General features: G+C 45.9%; 1 protein-coding gene across 2 annotated transcripts in view; it reads right to left on the bottom strand.

The window, feature by feature from the left end:
• The window catches only part of LCMT2 (leucine carboxyl methyltransferase 2), a 38,859-nt gene that overhangs the window by 14,683 nt on the left and 1,067 nt on the right, over positions 1-23,109 (bottom strand). For both annotated transcript variants that reach the window (XM_082498699.1, XM_082498698.1), the window contains exons 3-10: positions 22,012-22,093; positions 21,503-21,683; positions 17,712-17,868; positions 16,799-16,988; positions 16,263-16,370; positions 14,269-14,359; positions 11,817-12,074; positions 7,645-7,875 (exon numbers count right to left, since the gene is read on the bottom strand). In XM_082498699.1, coding sequence (XP_082354825.1) covers positions 7,645-7,875; positions 11,817-12,074; positions 14,269-14,359; positions 16,263-16,370; positions 16,799-16,988; positions 17,712-17,868; positions 21,503-21,683; positions 22,012-22,093 — 1,298 coding nt within the window. The remainder of the gene's footprint in view (positions 1-7,644; positions 7,876-11,816; positions 12,075-14,268; positions 14,360-16,262; positions 16,371-16,798; positions 16,989-17,711; positions 17,869-21,502; positions 21,684-22,011; positions 22,094-23,109) is intronic.

The raw sequence follows: 23,109 nt of genomic DNA, 5'->3' as shown, positions 1-23,109 counted from the left end.
AACAAGTGAGTAACGTATATTATGATCAGGATTAGAGGGGCCCTGCCTCCAGCCAGGTGGGGGAAAGGGACAACCGGGTTTATTGGACTGCGTGGATTCGATGGCCTGGCACATCTGAGCCACAGGAGTATAAGGCTCTGGTGGACACTGGTGCACAATGCACTTTAATACCATCAAATTACAGAGGAGCAGAACCCATTTGTATTTCTGGAGTGACAGGGGGATCCCAAGAGTTGACTGTACTGGAAGCTGAAGTAAGCCTAACTGGAAATGAGTGGCAAAAGCATCCCATTGTGACTGGCCCAGAGGCTCCATGCATCCTTGGCATAGACTATCTCAGGAGAGGATACTTCAAGGACCCAAAAGGATACCGGTAGGCTTTTGGCATAGCTGCCTTGGAGACAGAAGAAATTGAACAGTTATCCACCTTGCCTGGTCTCTCAGAGGACCCCTCTGTGGTGGGGTTGTTGAGGGTCAAAGAACAACAGGTGCGTATTGCTACCACAACGGTGCATCGACGGCAATATCGCACTAACCGAGACTCTGTGATTCCCATCCCTAAATTGATTCGTCAACTAGAGACTCAAGGAGTGATTAGCAAGACTCGCTCACCTTTTAATAGTCCCATATGGCCAGTGCAAAAATCTAATGGAGAGTGGAGATTAACAGTGGATTATCGTGGCCTGAATGAAGTCTCACCACTGCTGAGCGCTGCCGTGCCAGACATGCTAGAGCTTCAATACGAACTGGAGTCGAAGGCAGCCAAGTGGTATGCAACGATTGATATCGCCAATGCATTCTTCTCAATCCCTTTGGCAGCAGAGTGCAGGCCACAGTTTGCTTTCACTTGGAAGGGCATCCAGTACACCTGGAATCGACTGCCCCAGGGGTGGAAACACAGCCCCACCATTTGTCATGGACTGATCCAGACCACACTGGAACAGGGTGAAGCTCCAGAACATTTGCAGTACATTGATGACATCATTGTATGGGGCGACACAGCAGAAGAAGTTTTTGAGAAAGGGAATAAAATAGTTCAAATCCTTCTGAAAGCTGGCTTTGCCATAAAACGAAGTAAGGTTAAGGGACCTGCACAGGAGATCCAATTTTTAGGAATAAAATGGCAAGATGGACGCCGTCAGATCCCAATGGATGTGATCAACAAAATAGCAGCTATGTCCCCACCGACTAGTAAAAAGGAAACACAAGCTTTCTTAGGTGTTGTGGGTTTTTGGAGGATGCATATTCTAAATTACAGTTTGATTGTGAGCCCTCTATATCAAGTGACGCGGAAAAAGAATGATTTTAAGTGGAGTCCTGAGCAATGACAAGCTTTCGAACAAATTAAGCAGGAAATAGTTCATGCAGTAGCCCTGGGGCCAGTCAGAGCGGGACAAGATGTTAAAAATGTGCTCTACACTGCAGCCGGGGAGAATGGCCCTACCTGGAGCCTCTGGCAAAAAGCACCAGGGGAGACTCAAGGTCGACCCCGGGGGTTCTGGAGTCGGGGATACAAAGGATCCGAAGCCCGCTATACCCCAACGGAAAAGGAGATATTGGCAGCATACGAGGGGGTTCGAGCTGCTTCGGAGGTGGTTGGCACTGAAGCACAGCTCCTCTTAGCACCTCGACTGCCAGTGCTGGGCTGGATGTTCAAAGAAAGGGTCCCTGCCACACATCATGCAACTGATGCTACGTGGAGTAAGTGGATTGCACTGATCACACAGCGAACTCGAATGGGAAACCCCAGTCGTCCAGGAATACTAGAAGTGATCATGGACTGGCCAGAAGGCAAAGATTTCGGAATATCACTAGAGGAAGAGGTGACGCGTGCGGAAGAGGCCCCACCATATAATGAACTGCCAGAAAATGAGAAGAAACGTGCCCTGTTCACTGATGGGTCCTGCCGTATTGTGGGAAAGCATTGAAAGTGGAAGGCTGCTGTGTGGAGTCCGACACGACTAGTTGCAGAAGCCACCGAAGGACAAGGTGAGTCGAGCCAGTTTGCAGAGGTAAAAGCCATCCAGCTGGCTTTGGACATTGCTGAGCGAGAGAAATGGCCGGTACTTTACCTCTATACTGATTCATGGATGGTGGCAAATGCTCTGTGGGGGTGGTTACAGCAGTGGAAGCAGAACAACTGGCAGCACAGAGGTAAGCCCATCTGGGCTGCTGAACTGTGGCAAGATATTGCTGCCCGGATTGAGAATCTGGTTGTGAAGTACGTCATGTAGATGCCCACGTCCCCAAGAATCGGGCCACTGAGGAACATCAAAACAACCAGCAGGTAGATCAGGCTGCTAAAATTGAAGTGGCTGAGATGGATCTGGACTGGCAATGTAAGGGTGAACTATTCATAGCTCGGTGGGCCCACGATGCCTCAGGCCATCAAGGAAGAGATGCGACATATAGATGGGCTCGTGACCGAGAGGTGGACTTGACCATGGACACTATTGCACAGGTTATCCACGAATGTGAAACGTGTGCTGCCATTAAGCAAGCCAAGCGGTTAAAGCCTCTTTGGTACGGAGGACAATGGCTAAAATATAAATATGGGGAGGCCTGGCAGATTGATTATATCACACTCCCACAAACTCGCCAAGGCAAGCGCCACGTGCTCACAATGGTGGAAGCAACCACTGGATGGCTGGAGACATACCCTGTGCCCCATGCCACCGCCCTTAACACTATCCTGGGCCTTGAAAAGCAAATCTTATGGCGACATGGCACCCCAGAAAGAATTGAGTTGGACAACGGGACTCACTTCCGAAACAGCCTCATAGACACCTGGGCCAAAGAGCATGGCATTGAGTGGGTATATCACATTCCTTATCACGCACCAGCCTCGGGTAAGATAGAACGATATAATGGACTGCTAAAGACTACCCTGAGAGCCATGGGGGGTGGGACCTTCAAACATTGGGATACCCATTTAGCAAAAGCCACCTGGTTAGTTAACACTAGGGGATCTGCCAATCGAGCTGGCCCTGCCCCATCAAAACTTCCACGTACAGTAGAAGGGGATAAAGTCCCTGTAGTGCATATGAAGAATATGTTAGGAAAGACAGTCTGGGTTAGCCCTGCCTCAGGCAAAGGCAAACCCATCCGTGGGATTGCTTTTGCACAAGGACCTGGGTGCACTTGGTGGATGATGCGAGAGGATGGGGAGGTCCGATGTGTACCTCATGGGGATTTGATTTTGGGTGAGAATAGCCAATGAATAATTTTATGATGTTAAATGTTAAATAACCTTGCTGGTGTATGTTATCATTATTATTACTATCAATGGTATTACAGAAGAATCACCCAAATCAATGACAGATGGACTTTGATGAGACTGAGTAAAGGGCGTGATGATGTAGTAAGAACTGATCTCAGTATCTGGCACCCAGCAATTTTCCTTAAGATCAACATCTTCAATCTGTGGACCGTGGGCATGGACTGTATTGGATTCCCCAGTCATGAGCTTCAAATACAGCACCCACCAGTTCAGCACTACACATCATCTTATGTGCCCTGAGAGACTGTTCTCACCACTGGAGCCTACTGTTATGGAGTATGTGAGCTTAATGGACATTTTTAAGGGATGGCTCATAGACTATGGGAACTGAAAGATCTGGGCATGACACAGATGGTATGGAATAAGGGGTGGATAATGTCCTGGTTCCGGCAAGGATGGGGTTAATTTCCCCAAGGAGCCGGCAGGGGAGGCAAGTATTCCATACCACGTGAACCATGCCCAGCTATAAAAGGAGCTAGCCAGGGAGCGGGAGTCAGTCGCCACTCGGGGGCTAGCTGCTGCAGTGCAGTCCAGTCGGTGCGCTTCGTGGCAGTACTGTAATCGCGTTCTTATATTCCTTTACTGCTGTTATTGTTTTTCTTTGTTCTTCCCTTTGTCTGTTCTGTTAAATTATAATATTTCAACCCACGAGTTTTGCCCTTTTCTGCTGATTTTTTCCACGGCTGCAGGAGTCGAGCAAGCGGCTGCGTGGTTCTCTGTTGCTGGCTGAGGCCAAACCACAACAGCATGTAAACAGGTTCCTGTCAGTATGCCTGTCTGGCCACATCCTGCACCTTAATCAGGAACAGCTGAAAATTAGTCTTTTCATACGTAGGTAGGTGTGTTTGTGAGAGGGGAAACAACTAAATTACAGTTTCAAGTATATACTGTAGCACTTTCAAAAGTGCATTATGAGCTTTTTTCGGCACTATACAGTCACAAATATTTTTTGACTCCTGCCCTGCATCTAGAAAACCAACAAGATTGCAGCTCTTCTATAATAAAAGTTATTGCCACAAGGTATCTGTTGTATAGGATCTGTAATGAATCGACTGCTGGCAACAGGCAGACATACCTTGTCCCACAGGGGGAAAAGGGATCTAGGGCAAGCGTTATCAGGGCTCATTAATAGGTCTTTAAACCAGATTTGAAGGGGGGTGGGGATGGTACTGGGCTAGCTGGTGAGGTGCCAGGGCGTAGTCACTCAGCACTTGTAGCAAAGTCTGCCAGTACTCCTGAGAGCCAGAAGGCCCACCACATCTCAAGGGTCCAAACCACACACAACTCCCGCTCTGAAATGCTTATACACCAATGCACGCAGCATGGGGAATAAGCAGGAGGAGCTGGAGATCTGTGCACGATTGCAAGGCCACGATCTCATTGCAATTACTGAGACGTGGTGGGACAGCTCACATGACTGGAATACTGTCATGGATGGCTATGTCCTTTTCAGGAAAGATAGGCCAACGAGACATGGTGGTGGAGTTGCGCTCTATGTGAGAGAGCAACTGGAATGCATCGAGCTCTCACTAGGGGCAGATGTAGAGAGGGTTGAAAGCTTATGGGTAAGGATTAAGGGCCAGGCAAATATGAGGGACACTGTTGTGGGAGTTTATTACAGACCACCTGATCAGGATGAGGTAGTTGACGAGGCTTTTTACAGACAGCTAAAGATAGCCTCCCAATCTCAGGCCTTGGTTCTTATGGGGGACTTCAATCACCCAGATATCTGCTGGGTAGACCACACGGCCTGTCACGCACAGTCCAGGAGGCTCCTCCAGTGTATTGATGATAACTTTTTAACACAGGTGGTGCAGGAGCCAACAAGGAGAGGAGCACTCCTGGACCTAGTATTAACCAACACAGAGGGACTGGTGGAGGACCTCAAGCTCAAGTGGAAGAAGGAAGTTTACACTCAGTGGAAGAATGGCCTAACCCCTTGGGAAGATTACAAGAATGCTGCCAGAGTGTGCAGGGATGAAACAAGGAAAGCCAAGGCCGCCTTGGAACTAAACCTGGCAAGGGATGTCAAGCTCAACAGGAAGGGCTTCTTCAGGTATATTGGAGGCAAAAAGATGACCAGAGAAGCTGTGGGCCCACTGTTCAATGAGACAGGAGCCATGGTGATGGAGGATGCAGAGAAGGCGGAGTTATTGAATGCCTTCTTTGTGTCGGTCTTTACTACCCGGCCGAGCCCTCAGGAGTCCCAGGCCTTGGAGAAAGTAACAGGGAACGAGGAAGACTTCCCCTGGGTTGAGGAGGACCAAGTGAGGGACCAATTAGGTCAATTAGATATTCACAAGTCCATGGGCCCTGATGGGATGCACCCGAGAGTGCTGAGGGAGCTGGCAGAGGTCATTGCTGGGCCACTCTCCACCATCTTTGAAAGGTCCTGGAGAACAGGCGAGGTGCGTGAGGACTGGAGGAAAGCCAGTGTCACTCCGGTCTTCAAAAAGGGCAAGAAGGAGGACCCGGGGAACTACAGGCCAGTCAGCCTCACCCCCATCCCTGGAAAGATGATGGAACAGCTTGTTCTGGGTGTCATCTCAAGGCACGTGGAGGAAGAGAAGGCTATCAGAAGTACTCAGCATGGATTCACCAAGGGGAAATCATGCCTGACTAATCTGATAGCCTTCTATGATGGTGTGACAGGATGGAGAGATGAGGGAAGAGCGGTAGATGTGGTCTACCTTGACTTCAGCAAGGCGTTCGACACGGTCTCCCACAGCATCCTCATAGGGAAGCTTAGGAAGAGTGGGTTAGATGAATGGACAGTAAGGTGGATAGAAAACTGGTTGCAAGACAGAGCTCAGAGGGTTGTGGTTAGGGGTGCAGAGTCTAGTTGGAGGTCAGTGACGAGTGGTGTTCCCCAGGGGTCAGTACTGGGTCCGGTCCTGTTCAATATATTCATCAACGACTTGAATGAGGGGATAGAGTGCACTCTCAGCAAGTTTGCTGATGATACAAAGCTGAGAGGGGTGGCTGACACACCAGAAGGTTGTGCTGCCATACAGAGAGACCTGGACAGGCTGGAGAGTTGGGCGGAGAGGAATCTTATGAAATTCAATAAGGGCAAGGGTAGGGTGCTGCACCTGGGGAGGAATAACCCCATGCAGCAGTACAGGTTGGGGGCTGACCTGCTGGAGAGCAGCTCTGTAGAAAGAGACCTGGGAGTCCTGGTGGACAAGAGAATGACCATGAGCCAGCAATGTGCCCTGGTGGCCAAGAAGGCCAATGGCATCCTGGGGTGCATCAAGAAGAGTGTGGCCAGCAGGTCAAGGGAGGTCATCCTCCCCCTCTACTCTGCCTTGGTGAGGCCGCACCTGGAGTACTGTGTCCAGTTCTGGGCTCCCCAGCTCAAGAAGGACAGGGAACTGCTGGAGAGGGTACAGCAAAGGGCTACCAAGATGATTAGGGGACTGGAACACCTCTCTTATGAAGAAAGACTGAGGGAATTGGGTCTCTTTAGTCTGGAAAAAAGACGGTTGAGGGGGGACCTGATCCATGCTTATAAATACTTAAAGGGTGGGTGCCAGGAGGATGGGGCCAGGCTCTTTTTGGTGGTGCCCAGTGACAGGACAAGAGGTAACACGCACAAACTTGAGTATAGGAAGTTCCACCTAAACATGAGGAAGAACTTCTTTACCTTGAGGGTGGTAGAGCACTGGCACAGGCTGCCCAGGGAGGTGGTGGAGTCTCCATCTCTGGAGACATTCAAAACCCGCCTGGATGCGTTCCTGTGCAACCTGCTCTAAGGTGTCCCTGCTCTGGCAGGGGGGGTGAACTAGATGATCTCCAGAGGTCCCTTCCAACCCTATGATTCTATGACTATGCATTAATGGCATAGATAACTGAAATCCTGTTAGATAAACCAATTCAATTACTCAGTTCAGGAAACTCAGCTGAGACTGCTCAGTCTTTTCCTTTTGTCAGATTTAGTAAAGCCTCTCATAAGGCTTTTGGACTTGACAAACAAAAAAGGCACAACAACTGTGTAGATACAATAAGAAAAATACATTGAAATGAAGTTTAAGCCTTAAGTCTTTAAGCTGGGGGTGGGTTGGGGGGGTGGAGAATCACCACTGGAACAAAATCTTAATGTAATGTAATTGGATTCTCTAAAGTGGTGATGAATCCATCAATATCACATTCTTTCAAAAATGTTCAGCAAAAAGCTGTCATTTCAGACAAAGGAATACAACACACCAACATTAACTGTATAGCCTACACTACATAAAAAGTAACACTACATCATGACAATTTGCCTTTTAGACCTCACTGTCTAGACAGGACTGCCCCATATATTCTGGAATTTTATACCTCCACAAACCTACAGCCGTTTCCACTCTTTCCAGGCTTTTTACCTTTGAATGTTACTTCAGTTGTACTGTGCCTCCAACGCAAAGCAGCTGGTTCAGCAGCAGGATGCAGACTTACAAGCTCCACTGTAATGTCATCTGGCTCTGAGGCATTACTGGTTTCAGGGAACTTCAGCCACAACATTCCCAAGCCTGCACTTGATGGGGATTTTCGTCCTCCTACCACCAGGGCCAGACTATTCGAGAGACATGACACAGTATGGTACAACCGCTCATCTGTAGAGATACAAAACACCACGGTTCACACCAATATTCCTCCCATGAAATTTAGAGAATCATAGAATCATTTAGGTTGGAAAAGACCTTCAAGATCATCGAGTGCAACTGTTAGCCTAACACTGCAAAGCCCACCACTCAAATATGTCCCTCAGCAACACATCTACGCATCTTTTAAATACCTCCAGGGATGGTGACTCCAGCACTTCCCTGGGGAGCCTGTTCCAATACTTGACAACCCTTTTGGTGAAGAAATTTTTCCTAATATCCAATCTAAACCTCTCCTGGTGCAACATGAGGACGTTCCCTCTTGTACTATCACTTGCGACCTGGAAGAAGAGACCAACCCCTCCTCGCTACACCCTCCTTTCAGGGAGCTGTCGAGAGCGAGAAGGTCTCCGCTCAGCCTCCTATTCTCCAGGCTGAACAACCCCAGTTCCCTCAGCTGCTCCTCATAAAACTTGTGCTCCAGACACCTCACCAGCTCCATTGCCCTTCTCTGGACACGCTCCAGCCCCTCAATGTCTTTCTTGTTGTGAGCGGCCCAAAACTGGACACAGAGTTTGAGGTGGGGCCTCACCAGTGCCAAGTACAGGGGGACGATCACTGCCCCAGTCCTGCTGGCCACGCTGTTCCTGATACAGGCCAGGATGCTATTTGCCTTCTTGGCCATCTGGGCACACTGCTGGCTCACATTCAGCTGGCTGTCAACAGCCCCAGGTCCTTTCCCGCCGGTCAGTTTTCAGCCACTCTGTCCCAAGCCTGTAGCACTGCACACGGTTCTTATGACCCAAGTGCAGGACCTGACACTTAGCATTCAGAACCGTCAGATATCTTTGACTGCCAGCACAATTGCGTTGTGACATCGCTTTTCCATGAGACATTATGGAAATGCCTACATGGCATAGGAATGATACACGGCATAGGAATGCTACATGGCGTAGGAATGCCACCTGGAGAGCAGCGCAAAGTAATTACAGCTGCTCCAGCCAAGTCAGCCTCAATGAAGACATGGCTGAAGTGCCTCTGCAAGCGCACGGAGCATGGGGAACAAACAGGAGGAGCTAGAGATGTGTGCACACCTCCAAGACTACGATCTCATTGGCATTGTAGAAACTTGGTGGGATGACTCCTATGACTGGAGTGTTGCCATGGAGGGCTACAGGCTCTTCAGGAGAGACAGGCAAGGGAAACGAGGAGGTGGTGTTGCCTTATATGTGAAGGAGCAGCTGGAAGGCATGGAGCTCAGCCTAAGGATGGATAAAGAGCCAACCGAGAGTCTATGGGTCAGGATTAAAGGGAAACCGGGAGCAGAGGACATTACAGTGGGGGTCTGCTACAGACCACCCGACCAAGAAGACTGAGTGGATGAAGCCCTCTACAGACAGATAGGGACAGCATCATGTTCACAGACCCTGGTTCTCATGGGTGACTTCAACCACCCCAACATCTGTTGGAAGGGTAACACAGCCAGGCATAGGCAATCCAGGAGGTTCTTGGATTTCATTGAGGACAACTTCCTTCTCCAAGCGGTTGAGGAGTCAACGAGGAGAGGAGCTATGCTGGACCTTGTTCTTACCAACAAGGAGGGGCTGGTAGACAGTGTCAAACTCAAGGGTAGCCTGGGCTGTAGTGACCATGAAATGGTCGAGTTTGAGATCCTCGAGGCAGTGAGGAAGGCGCGCAGCAGGCTGACCACCCTTGACTTTGGGAGAGCTGACTTTGGCCTCTTGAAGAATCTGCTTGGTGTGGTGCCATGGGATGAAGCACTGGAGGGAAAGGGGGTCCAAAAAAGTTGGTTAATATTCAAGGACCACCTCCTCCAAGCTCAGGAACAATGCATCCCTACAAAGAGGAAGGCAGGCAGAAAAGGCAGGAGGCCTGCATGGATGAACAAGGAGCTCCTGGACATGACCAAAAGGACAAAGGAGGCCTATAGGGAGTGGAAACAGGGGCGGGTAGCCTGGGAGGTATACAGAGGAATAGTTCGAGCAGCCAGGGATTGGGTTAGACAAGCTAAAGCCCAGATAGAACTAAATCTGGCCAGGGACATTAAGACAAACAACAAATCCTTCTTTAAGTATGTCAGCGAGAAAAGAAAGACTAGGGAAACTGTGGGCCCTCTCCCGAAGGAAACGCAAGAACCGGTTACCCAGGACAGAGACAGAGCTGAGGTACTCAATGACTTTTTTTGCCTCAGTCTTCACTGGCAAGGACAAAAGATGCAGCCACACTACCCTTGAAGCAGAATGCAAAAACGAGGATTGGGAAAATGGAGAACCGCCCACTGTAGATGAAGATCAAGTACGAGACCACCTGAGGAATCTGAAGGTGCACAAGTCCATGGGACCTGATGAGATACATCCACGGGTCCTGAGGGAGCTAGCAGATGAGGTCGCTAAGCCACTAGCCATCATATTTGAGAAGTCGTGGCGGTCTGGCGAGGTTCCTGCTGACTGGAAAAGGGGAAACATAACCCTTATTTTCAAAAAGGGAAACAAGGAAGACCCAGGGAACTACCGGCCAGTCAGTCTCACCTCTGTGCCTGGCAAGATCATGGAGCAGATCCTCCTGGAAACTCTGCTGAGGCACATAGAAAACAAGGAGGTGATTGGTGACAACCAGCATGGTTCACCAAGGGCAAGTCATGCCTGACAAATTTGGTGGCCTTCTATGAAGGGGTTACAGCGGCAGTGGACAAGGGAAGACCAACTGATGTCATCTACTTGGACTTGTGCAAAGCGTTTTGACACTGTCCCACACGATATCCTGGTCTCGAAATTGAAGAGACATGGATTCGACAAATGGACCACTCGGTGGATAAAGAACTGGCTGGACAGTCACACTCAAAGAGTTGCGGTCAACGGCTCGATATCCAAGTGGAGAGCAGTGACAAGTGGTGTTCCTCAGGGGTCGGTACTGGGGCCTGTACTGTTCAACATCTTCGTCAGTGACATGGACAGTGGGGTTGAGTGCACCCTCAGCAAGTTTGCCGATGACACCAAGCTGTTTGGTGAGGTAGACACGCTGGAGGGGAGGGATGGCATCCAGAGGGACCTGGACAGGCTGGAGAGGTGGGCCCAAGCCAACCTCATGCAGTTCAACAAGGCCAAGTGCAAGGTCTTCCATCTGGGTCGGGGCAATCCCAAGCACAAATACAGGCTCGGTGGGGAATGGCTGGAGAGTAGCCCTGAGGAGAAGGACCTGGGGGATGCTGATTGACAAGAAGCTCAACATGAGCCAGCAATGTGCAACTGCAGCCCAGAAGGCCAACCGTATCCTGGGCTGCATCCAAAGAAGTGTGGCCAGCAGGTCAAAGGAGGTGATTCTGCCCCTCTACTCCACTCTCGTGAGACCCCACCCGGAACACTGCATCCAGCTCTGGAGTCCCCAACATAAGAAGGACATGGGCCTGCTGGAGCGTGTCCAGAGGAGAGCCATGAGGATGATGCGAGGGCTGGAGCACCTCTCCTATGAAGAGAGGCTGAAAGAGTTGGGGCTGTTCAGCCTGGAGAGGAGAAGGCTCTGGGGAGAACTTATTGCAGCCTTCAAGTCCCTAAAGGGGGCCTACAGGAGGGCTGGGGAAGGACTTTTAGTAAGGCATGTAGCGATAGGACGAAGGGGAATGGCTTTAAACTAGAAGAGGGCAGGTTCAGATTAAACATCAGGAAGAAGTTTTTCACTTTGAGGGTGGTGCGGCACTGGAACAGGTTGCCCAGAGAGGCTGTTGAGGCCCCATCCCTGGAGGTGTTCAAGGCCAGGCTGGACGTGGCCTTGCGCAACCTTGTCTAGTGGGAGGTGTCCCTGCCTATGGTAGGGGGGTTGGAACTCGATGATCTTCAAGGTCCTCTCCAACCTAAACCATTCTAGGATTATATGATTATTTCATTGTTAGCACAAAAAATATCTTCCTTAAACTTGACATCATTATGGGAACTCACCCCATCTTTTATGAGGATTTTCCTTTTTCACATAGCCAGCTTTCCAGTAGCCTGCATGTTTAATTAGCACATGAAAATTTCTCATACGGCAGTGATGTCCATCCTCCTCCCCAAAGCCTCCAGTGGTGAGAATCACATTGGGTTTTAAAAGAACAGAGCGGTGACCATAACGTCTCAGGCCAAAAATTTCGGAGTGCCTTGCACACACAGCTGCAGTGATACTCCCAGATAACCTGACAGGACCATCATGAAGAGGAACTGTAGGCCAAAGAGAATGAAAAAACTTATGCACAAGCAAAAACCAAGGACTACATTTCAAATGACAGATTAAACAAGTCTGTTCAGCTTTTCAAGAAGAAAAAATGGTGAAGCAAGCTGACAGAGCACGCAGACAATCTCGCATGCCCTAAAAATCAAGCTGTAATGGTTTAAACTACCATTGTGCCAACTTTCAACTTCTGCTTACTATTCCCCAACTCCTGACACAGTTCTGAGACTGCTTTCATGGAGTGGAGGTAAGACTGACTAAGAGACTACAGTGTCTTAGACTGCTGTGGCAAGATAGGAATCATTGCAATACCTTCAAAAGGAGTACCTTTCCGATGAAGATGGTTTTTAGCTACTTAAATAGCAAACAGCAGAAAAAGGACAAACATCTGGCAGTTGGATTTCAGTTTCTTGCTAGATTTTGATCCTTCCATCACAAAAGCATTGAAATAAAGTTCTAAAGCATAATGAATAATCTTTGTTAATTCCAATGGTCCTATTATAAGAGTATTTTCCATTATCTAAATATCTTCTCTCTAAGTTCTATATCCCTTGGTATGAAACAAGCTTTCAACAAAGGACTCTAGCTCACCTACACATTGTACAAGTTGTTTTCTTTCAATCACTTTTGAATTTGTGTCTTGTTTTAATCAAGTACCTTATTCTTGTGCTATAAGAGATGATGAGGTGTAAGAGAAGCAGTTCTCAGTCTATTTTTTGTATGCCATACTGAGAAAAATTGCCCGTACTGAATGTTGTTTAGTACAAGATCCTACTTTCTATTGTTTGAGGAAGTAAACAATTTCATCTCCTTACGCTTAAATGTCTTTTTACAGATGGGCCTTTTTAAGACTGAGTTTTTTTTTCATTACAGATAATACACTTACCATACTCTGTTTGTAAGATTTAGTACTTGCACTCTCTTGAACAGGGACCCAAATCTATTTGAGAAGATAGTTGGGGGCACCTACTGGTATTTGAGACATACCTTTTGCCATTCCCAGTAAAAAATATCTAAGAATGGATAATTTACCAGACTTTGAAGGCTCTTGATAGCAGTTTTGAACACAAGAGTCAGCAGCTAAAAAATCCTATTTCTGTCTCTAATGAACTGTCTTCACTGTGTTACTGTCAGTTAAGCAAATGTCAAATTTATTCTTAACTTAAGGATAGATCCTACGTGTTTAGAAGCCTTTAAGGTTTTAACATAAGGACCAGTGACAATCACACAGTATATTTAACCCGCACACTCATTTAGCTTCGATTTCACTACATATTTTCAGACCTAATCAAGACACAACACAATGGATTCAGCGGCCTTGTTGGTTTAAAGAATGCCATCTTGCCTTATCCTTTTCCAGCTGTTTTTTCTGCTCCCTAGAATGCAGATTTTGACTTTCAGTTGCAGATAGAACTACTTGTGGTGCTATACTGTGAACAAGTCTAATGATTTGAAACAGGTTAAAAATAACCTTCTGTTTTCCACCCTGAAAAAGGAAGCAAGCAGCCAAAAGCAGGAATTTCTCAGACTGCTACTGCTGCCAAGCATGACCTTTTTGATCATGGAAACATAGTCTTGGTCTTGGCTTTTCCCCAGCTGTACCACTTTTTTCCCCATCTAAAAAAAGCAACATACAGATTTAAAAGCATTTCAGGAACAAATACTACATGTACAATTCCACACACAGCGGATAACAAAATGAAGCACAAACTTTGTGACACGCTGAGTACTCTGCTGAACAGTACTTTGATAGTGCAATAAGTGTTAAGTAAAACATAACTTTTGGGGAGCTGGAAAGATAGAACGGCTTAAGAAAGCCATGTATGCAGGCAAGTAGGAATAAATTGAAGAGGGAGAGTCTGTGGGATCCCAAATATAGGAGGAGGAGAAAGGTAGACTGGCATTGCAGCCATACACTGGAGTGTAAACATATGTAAACAGAAGGAAGTGCTGTTCAGACCGGAAGGTTCAATAAACTGAAAGAATTAAACTGATCAGAACCACCACAGTCAGAACATGGCCCTGGCCTTGCTATGGACAGCAGAACCATTGTTAGAAGGATGGAGAAAGCTATTCAGATGGCAGTATCCCATCTGATCCTTCCAGGGTTTTACTGTCTCCTAAAATCTCTCAGAGAAGCCCGCATGAGATAAAAGAATACTATGAAAACTCGTCAGTATGTACCTGTCATATTGGATAACAATGGAGTCCAGGAAGGTTCCAACCCCTTTGATGCAGTCAAGACAAAGTAATGAGAACATTTCAGATGCCATTCCTGTAGCAAGCCAAAAGGAAAAAACAAAAGCAAACAATCTTCCTCAAAATCTTAGAACAAGCAGTAGTAAGGATCTCAGAATGGTCAGAGTGATCAAATCAAAGACCAACCTAGCCTAGCACTGTTTCCAACAGTGGCCAAAATCAGAAGACAAGTTGAACTGGAGAAAGAGCAAGTGTGTAAATACCTTCTTCACCCCAACCTTCAAAAATTTACAGCTCAGGGATTTTTCTAAGCAAGAAGCTGTGTCTTTGTACTGAACAATCCTTGATGGATTTCTCATCCATAAAGCTATCCAGTTGCTCTTAGAACTCACATAAACTTTTATCATCTGTAACATGCTGTGGCAATGAATTCCATAGTTTAATTATATGTTGCTTCCCTTTATGCTTCCCAGTTCTGATCATAGAAAAGAGGGATTAAGGTTTCTTAAAGGCAAAGGAATATAAGTGATCCCAAAGAAATCACAAATGTTCAAAGGTGCAACTCGGTCTCCACTGGCCGATAATACATAAATATGATTTCCAGTCTGGCCCTGGAATCACTCGGAGGCAGAAGCACAGGCAAGAGGACTGTACAGAAAGTCAATAGCAATACTAGAGTCCACCCTGGCTTTTATGGACATTAGGGAATTGAGTATGTTCATTCTCATAGGGTGGGATATATTCAGCCAACTACATGACTAGAAGGCATAAATATGAATCTAAAAGGCACAGGAAACCACAATATTAGCATTATTGTCCCAACTTCTACCAGAAGCAAAAAGCACCTTTTGAAAAAGGATATCCAAAAATTAATGTAAATACTGAAAATGGAAAAATCCACTATTTGTGGATCAAGCTTGTTTCCAGTAAGACCTGGATCTTACTTTATCTCTGTCTCAAAGGCTAATTGTGGAGCTATCTGCTATCACATATCCTACTTCTATGCACATTTTTCAGCCTGGACTTGTGTACATGTTAACCTCCTCTATAAGGAAAATGATAAAAAGCCTTTACTTTCCCACAGTACGAGGAATTGCTCTGACCTACAATAATTCTACATTTCTACACCACTTTGCAAATCTGCCAGCATCCTTCAGTCATCACTTTTGTATTCATGTAGTAGAGCAGATCCTGCATATTGGCAAAATAAACGCAAGCACATTAAATTGTTTTCACACTGCAGACTGTTAGATTTCTAGAGAGAATTATAAACAGAGAATGACAAAGTTGAAAGGGAAACTTCTAGTAAGTATCCTACAGAATATTTATCTCAAAATTACTCAGTATCTTTGACTTCTCTTCTAGACTTTAAATAGTTGTAAACTTTGCCAGCAGTTAACATAAAAATGGCAAAGAGCAGAGTCATAGTTAAATTTCAATTGTTAATACAGGAATGGCTGTACAAAGTCAGATCAAAAAATATCTGAAACTGTATCCAACCATGACAAACAGTCATAGCCTACAGAAATACAATAGAGCAGGACACACACATCCACTCCCCTGGGAGTGCTCCCAACCATTTGCAGTCAGAAATCTCACATCAGGTGTATTTTTAGGTATTCAGTAATCCTCAATAGATTTCTCTTTCATTAAAATAATTGCCCCTTGAACCCATGCAAACTTTTAGCATTTACAACGTCTTTTATACTACCAGCTAGTTTGCTATGCTAAGACTGTCTCCCTGAGAGACAGCTCACTGAGGAAGGACCAGAAAGCTTTTCTACACCAAAGAGAGCCTTCTTCCAATGATACTTCACATAGTTTCCTGTGGGCTCTGCATTAACTAAGTTTTATTCAAAATCCTTTCTGCCTGCATGAACACCTCAGCAGCTCTTGTACAGAACTGTGACCATAAGAAATTGCAGACACCTTATCATACCAAAGCCAGGTCACTGGTGTTCAGAATAAAGAAGGTTTACCTCATATTCATCAAAAGGCTCCAGAGCCTGCACTCTTCGCTGCTCATCTTCTGGCGTACAACAGATGAAAAAGTCATTCATATCCATGACGCTGCACCCAGTCCAGCCCTAAAACAGAAGTCCCTCAAAATTATTATCTCTGGAATAATAGAGACTCACTTCCCACAAGAAAACAAAGACCCTAAATTAAACACCTGCATGAGCCTTTAAGACTGTCTAGCTGGAACAGCAGCAGCCCAGAATATGGTGAAAATAGGTCTCTTATATGTAAAGCTCTTAAGAACTTAATTTATTATATCAAAATTCTCAGAAGAACCCATCTTGCCTTAATCCCACACCAGAAAGTAGGCTGCAAGTTGGTTGGAAGGACCTTCAAATGACTAGTCATGCTACTATAGAAGGCAGTGTCTCAGCCTTGGCCCTGTCTGCTTCAACCCATAACTGACACAGCTCATGACTTCCAAAACTATTTAATGTTACCATCTTTCCCAGGTAAATCATGCTTCATTGTGTGTCCTAGAGCTGCAGGTACTTACCTTTTCAAAAAAGCGCCTCTGCTGTGCCTCACAATCAGGGTACTGTGCCAAAGAATTAAGTGCAGAGTTCAGCTGGCTAAAATGCTGCTGCATGACACGTCCAAAGGGGTCTTCTGGGTGCATCTGCTCATACAGCAGAAAGCATGCCTGAGAGAAATGCTCTGCTGCCCACTGAATCAAGGCATCTGACCTGTCAGGCAGATTGTGCATAAGAAATTAAACGAGGGCCCACCTATCATACGGCAGAGGCAATATATCTTCCTGCAACACCATAAAGCATGCCACTAAGGCATCCTGAGGTAAAACACAAAAGAGAATCCTGTGCTGGGGACTTATGAACACCTCCTCCACCATCTGTGCAGAGAAATCAGGGGATGAGAAGAACAAAAAACTCAAAAACACTTGTTCGAGGTTCTTCTTTTTTTTCCTCCCTTTTAGGATGTCCTGTGAACATCAACTACCCCGCCCCAATAATGATGTAAGGAGCTGTTTCGGACTTCCACAGAATTTCTGAGGCTTCAGTTATAAGACAGCAGGTCTTCCCAGCCCCAGGTGACATACGGAATCACGCAACTTTCAGAGTTGGAAGGGACCTCTAGAGATCATCTAGTCCAACTCCCCTGCTAAAGCAGGATTGCCCAGAGCACATTACTCAGGACTGCATCCAGGCAGGTCTTGAAAATCTCCAGAGAAGGGGACTCCACAACCTCCCTGGGCAGCCTGTGCCAGTGCTCTGTCACCCTCACCATAGAGTTTTAACTTGTACTTGAACGGAACTTCCTATGTTCCAACTTGTGCCCGTTGCCCCTCATCCTGTCACTGGGAACCACTGAAAAGAGTATGGCTCCATCCTCCTACAAAGAAGCTTGTTCTTTTCATTCTACCACCTAGCTAACAGAATAACTAAACTGACCTGCTATTTTCCATGTAGGTGAGCACCACCTCTGCCATGAAGAGGGTGGGGATTTCATTGTCCAGTCCTGCTTCTTCCAGGGCTCTCTCCAGCTCAGACAGCTCTGATAAATCCACTCCCAGTAATTTGTAATCCTCTCCAGAAAAGGTAATGACTCCTGGGAGACAAAAACGACAAAACCTCACTACAGTGCTGATGCACAGAATCATAGAATCGTTATGGTCGGAAGAGACCTTTAAGATCATTAAATCCGACCATTAACCTAGCACTGCCACGTTACCACTAAACCATGTCCCTCAGCACTACATCTACACTCCGCCACTTCCCTGGGGAGCCTGTTCCAATGCTTGACAACCCTTTTGGTGAAGAAACTTTTCCTAATATCCAATCTAAACCTCTCCTGGTGCAACATGAGGACGTTCCCTCTTGTACTATCACTTGCGACCTGGAAGAAGAGACCGACCCCTCCTCGCTACACCCTCCTTTCAGGGAGCTGTCGAGAGCGAGAAGGTCTCCGCTCAGCCTCCTATTTATTCTCCAGGCTGAACAACCCCAGTTCCTTCAGCCGCTCCTCACAAAACTTGTGCTCCAGACACCTCACCAGCTCCATTGCCCTTCTCTGGACACGCTCCAGCCCCTCAATGTCTTTCTTGTTGTGAGCGGCCCAAAACTGGACACAGTGTTTGAGGTGGGGCCTCACCAGTGCCAAGTACAGGGGGACGGTCACTGCCCCAGTCCTGCTGGCCACACTGTTCCTAATACAGGCCAGGATGCTGTTGGTCTTCTTGGCCACCTAAAACCAAAATACTGGCAATACTGAGACCAAAAGGGACAAACAGGAAAATCAACCCCACAGGTAATCGCTCACAAGGCTGTTCCCATCAACTCAATTTCTCCAGGAAACATACAAGAAAATCCCCATCACTAAATGAACCATAAAGGGATAGTGTCAAGAAGTGATCCATTAAATGCAGGTCTGAAACACCATTATTCTTAATCCAAATATCACCTACAGATTTCTCATACAATTATCACATGTACTATAACAACAAAACTTTATCATATTTACTTTAACAACATTTTAATAGAACTACTATAATTCAGAATCAAATCCTAAGGGCTGTCATTTATAGACCTTTCAGTTTAGGCTAAGAAGCTACCATTGCTTTGATAGAATTTGAATGGTTTGCCTCACAACCATAAAACCATTTTCAAGTTTTGGGGGGCTCGCTTGTTTGTTTATTTTTTAAATAGATTTCTGTAAAATGGCACTTCTAACTCTCTGCAAAGACCAGGACTAGTCTCACAGATCACTGTTCTCATAAATAAGTTCCAATTTATGATTTGCAAGCATTATCATGGCATACCTCTGTAGTCCATAAGAATATCACAAGATATAGCTTGTTGACCTGTTTCAAGGAAAACCAAATCATAAAAAAGCAAAAATACCTTTAGAAATCTCCTAGTCTGTCTCTGCACCAGTGCAGTCCAACAATTATACCTGTCCTGAAAACTGTTAATCTACACTGTTATCAAAGGCATCCATTACTGGGGACTTCACAAGCCCATGCCAGCGTTCCCTGTTAATTTTTCCTAACTCACTTGTCTATCCATTGCTTCCTGCACTCTGAACACAGAGAACAGGGTATTCCCAACACTTTTGACACCTGCCTTTCAGTTGAAGTACTTGAAGATTATTGGTATGGACAGAATTCTTTGCCACAGGATGCCGCCAATATTAAAAACGGATACAAGAGGAAACTGAACAAGCTCATGGAAGAGCTACTCACAAAGACATGTTCAATGGCTCACAGGAGCCAGGGACTTATGTTCTGCACCCAGCTCTGTAGCTGTCTTCCATCGGCATTTAAATTCATTATTACAGTCTAAACATAGCAACTTACATATGTCCCTATTGTATTTCATTCCATGTTTTCCAGACCACTCATGTACTTTGTCAAAATGCTAGTCTCATCCACCATATTGCAACTCTCCCTGTTTCCTGCTGGTTTATTACATTTTCACCTTCTATAGCCTATCATCTAGAACATTAATGGAAACCTTGAAGGAAATCAGATGCTGGAGAAACCTCTAGTGAACCTCATACTTTACATTCATCCATTTTGTCATCAAGAGGGACCTGGCCAGGCTTGAGAGGTGGGCCCGTGCAAACCTCATGAAATTCAACAAGGCCAAGTGCAGGCTTCTGCATATAGGGTAGGAGCAATCCCATGCACAAATCCAGACTGGGTGGAGAATGGATTGAGAGCAGCCCTGAGGAGAAGGACTTGGGGGTGGTGTTTGATGACAAGCTCAACATGAGCCAGCCATGTGCGCTCGCAGCCCAGAAAGCCACCCGCATCCTGGGCTGCATCTCCAGCAGCACAGCCAGCAGGGCGAGGGAGGGGATTCTGCCCGTCTACTCCGCTCTGGTGAGACCCCACCTGGAGTCCTACATCCAGCTCTGGGCCCCACCAACACAAGACTGACATGAACCTGTTGGTGCAAGTCCAGGGGAGGGCCACAAAAATGATCCGAGGGCTGAAGTACCTCTCCTACGAGGACATACTGACAGAGTTGGGGTTGTTCAGCCTGAAGAAGAGAAGGCTCTGGGGAGACCTTACTGCAGCCTTCCAGTATTTAAAGGGGACCTACAGGAAAGATGGAGAGGGACTTTTTATCAGGGAGTGTAGTGATAGGACAAGGGGGAATAGCTTTAAACTGGAAGAGGGGAGATTTAGATTAGATATGAGGAAGAAATTTTTCACTCTGTGGGTGGGGTAAGGTGCTGGAACAAGTTGCCCCAAGAAGTTGGGGAAATTCCAATTTTGGAGATGTTCAAGGCCAGGCTGGACGGGGGCTTTGGGCAACCTGGTCTAGTGGAAGGCATCCCTGCCCATGGCAGGGGGGTTGGAACTAGATGATCTTTAAGGTCCCTTCCAACCCAAACTATTCTATGATTTTACGACTGAACTGCCCCTCAGTACTTAGCTGGAATAATAATCCTTTCAGCTCTGCTTATATTCTACAGTAGTTTCATAAGGCTCATTTTTTCCTGCCTTGGAAAAGGAAAAATAAAATCAGGTAACATAATGACTAATCTTTTATTAGTCAAGATACCTAACAGTCATACCTTCTCTCCTACCCATGAAGCCCATAAATCCCAGTATAACTTAGGTTGGAAGGGGTCTTTGAAGGTCATCTGGTCCAACTCCTTGCTCACAGCAGTTACCTGTATCAGGTTGCTCAAGGCTCTGTCCAGTCAAGCTCTAACTATCACCAAGGCTGGAGTTTCCACCACCCTTCTGGGCAATCTGTTCCTGTTTTTAAACTACTCACGTGACAGAAAAAAAAAACCAAAACAAAACAACAACAACAAAAACAACCAAAAAACAAACCACCAACTCAAACATTTTCATTATACGTAACCAGAATATCCTTTGTTGCAACTCACAACCATTGCCCCTTGACTGTTTGCTTGGTGCCTCCAAGAAAAGTCTGGCTCCACCTTTTCTACACTCTCCCATTAGGTAGTTGAAGACTGCAGTGAGATTCACTTCCCTCCCTCCCAAGCTCCTCTTCTTAAGGCTGAACATACCCAGTTGTCTCTTCCTGTTATCTCCTAATGTTTATGAATTATTTATTTGTTCCAAAAATTTTCAGGAAATAAGCATGCTTTTCACCTACAACTTCATATTCCTCTATCATCATATATCATTTTTTAAAGGCTGAAGTTATGCTTGCTTCTTCTAAACATTTAGTATCTAGAAAACCTTCCCTAAATATCATACCTAATCCTTCGCCTTTGATATCTCCCACCAGTGCTGACAACTCTTTCATTCTTTTGATCAGAGCAGCTTTTTGGCATGCCACATTTGGGAAATCCACCTCATATACCACAGTGTGACGCAGAAGACCTATGTCCTTCAAACGGAAGTATAAGGAGTCAAAGCCAGCACCTAAAGACACGATCTGCAGAGGAAGTATCAGAAAAAGTTACACTCAACTCTAGAAGCAACCTGAGCATCTAGGTGTGAAAAACATTCAATAACATCATCTGTAGAGTGACAAAATCAGGCAATCTCCTGCAAGAAGTAGAATTTTGTGTAGGCATTCCCCCCTCCCAGATATTTCTGTCAAAGTGACAGACAGCCACAGTAGTGCCAGCCAGACTGTCTGTGCTCTTCTGGGAAAGGATCACAACAGAGGCACTAATAAGCTACTGCAGTGCCAAGATGCCATAAAGACTTTTCACACATGTAGTGGAAACTGCCAGTACACCCAGACAAAGAAAATGCACCTGTGTCCTAGGGTGGGTCTGGGTTTTCAGCAGGAAGTCTTGAACACAGTGATCTACAGCACGTGCGCGGATGTAATAACCCCTGTGGAATGAAATTCAGTTGTAATCACTGTCCAGGAATCCTATTTCTGCAGCACTAGCATCCTCAGTTTCAAAAAAACTTTTTTTTCTCTCTCAGCTTCTACCCAATAACCCCACATTTACAGACCTCCACTGGGAGATGTCTGATGATTCTGTCATATCAACAGCTTGCTAATAAATACAGAACTCCTGTAGTCAGTAAGTGTATTAACCAATAAGACTATGGATAACCCAGAGAAACTGTGTACATACCCTAGCTGAACCTGTTCCGCTTTGCATACATAAATATTCACTGGATGAAAAAGTATGAATCCAGACAGTTAGGATGCTCCCCTACAATGTGGGTGGCCAATAGTTCCTGCCCCAAATCAGATGCTGTAACAATACAAAATTAACTCCTCTACTTACAAGGGGCTATTAGGTATAACAAAAAGAATATCAGTGTGTGCAAATGCAGTGAGAGGGGAACAAAAAAGATAAGAGAAGCACGATCAGGAAAGGAATTTAATTCTCTGTTTTTTGAATGAATGGAACTAAGTAAGTCTAACTTCTGGAAAGTGTTTACCATTTGCCTAGTCTGGCACGGACTGGTGCCTCTTTTTCCTTGGCATTCTCTTTGTTAGTTTCATCGTGTCGCCATCAGGCTTACCAGTTCCTAACATGCTTGTTAAAAGGGCTGATATCATCCCCATGCCTCCCAGTCACTAAAGATCTCACTAGATGCTCTAAGATGTCCCAAAATTCATTATGACAATGTTGACAACAGCAATACATAACTCTTTCTATGAATTTAGTTTGGCATGCAAACGTCATAGGACAAGCCAACACAGGCTCAGCTTCCTGACCTGACAAGCAACGCTTGTCATTCAAGCTTCAGCTTGAATACTGCTTTTTTTTTTTCCCCTGAATGAAACTCCTTTGGCAATTCACAGTCACTTTGATTGCATTAAACTGTTAGCCTCATATTACATAAACTCCACTACTGTATCAGCATAGAAGACTCTACACACACACTTC

This window comes from Vanellus vanellus (genome assembly GCF_965231255.1).
Source record: "Vanellus vanellus genome assembly, chromosome: 1".
Lineage (NCBI taxonomy): Eukaryota > Metazoa > Chordata > Aves > Charadriiformes > Charadriidae > Vanellus > Vanellus vanellus.
The sequence above is the reverse complement of the archived record's forward strand: the minus strand, read 5'-3'. Positions and strand labels throughout refer to the sequence as shown.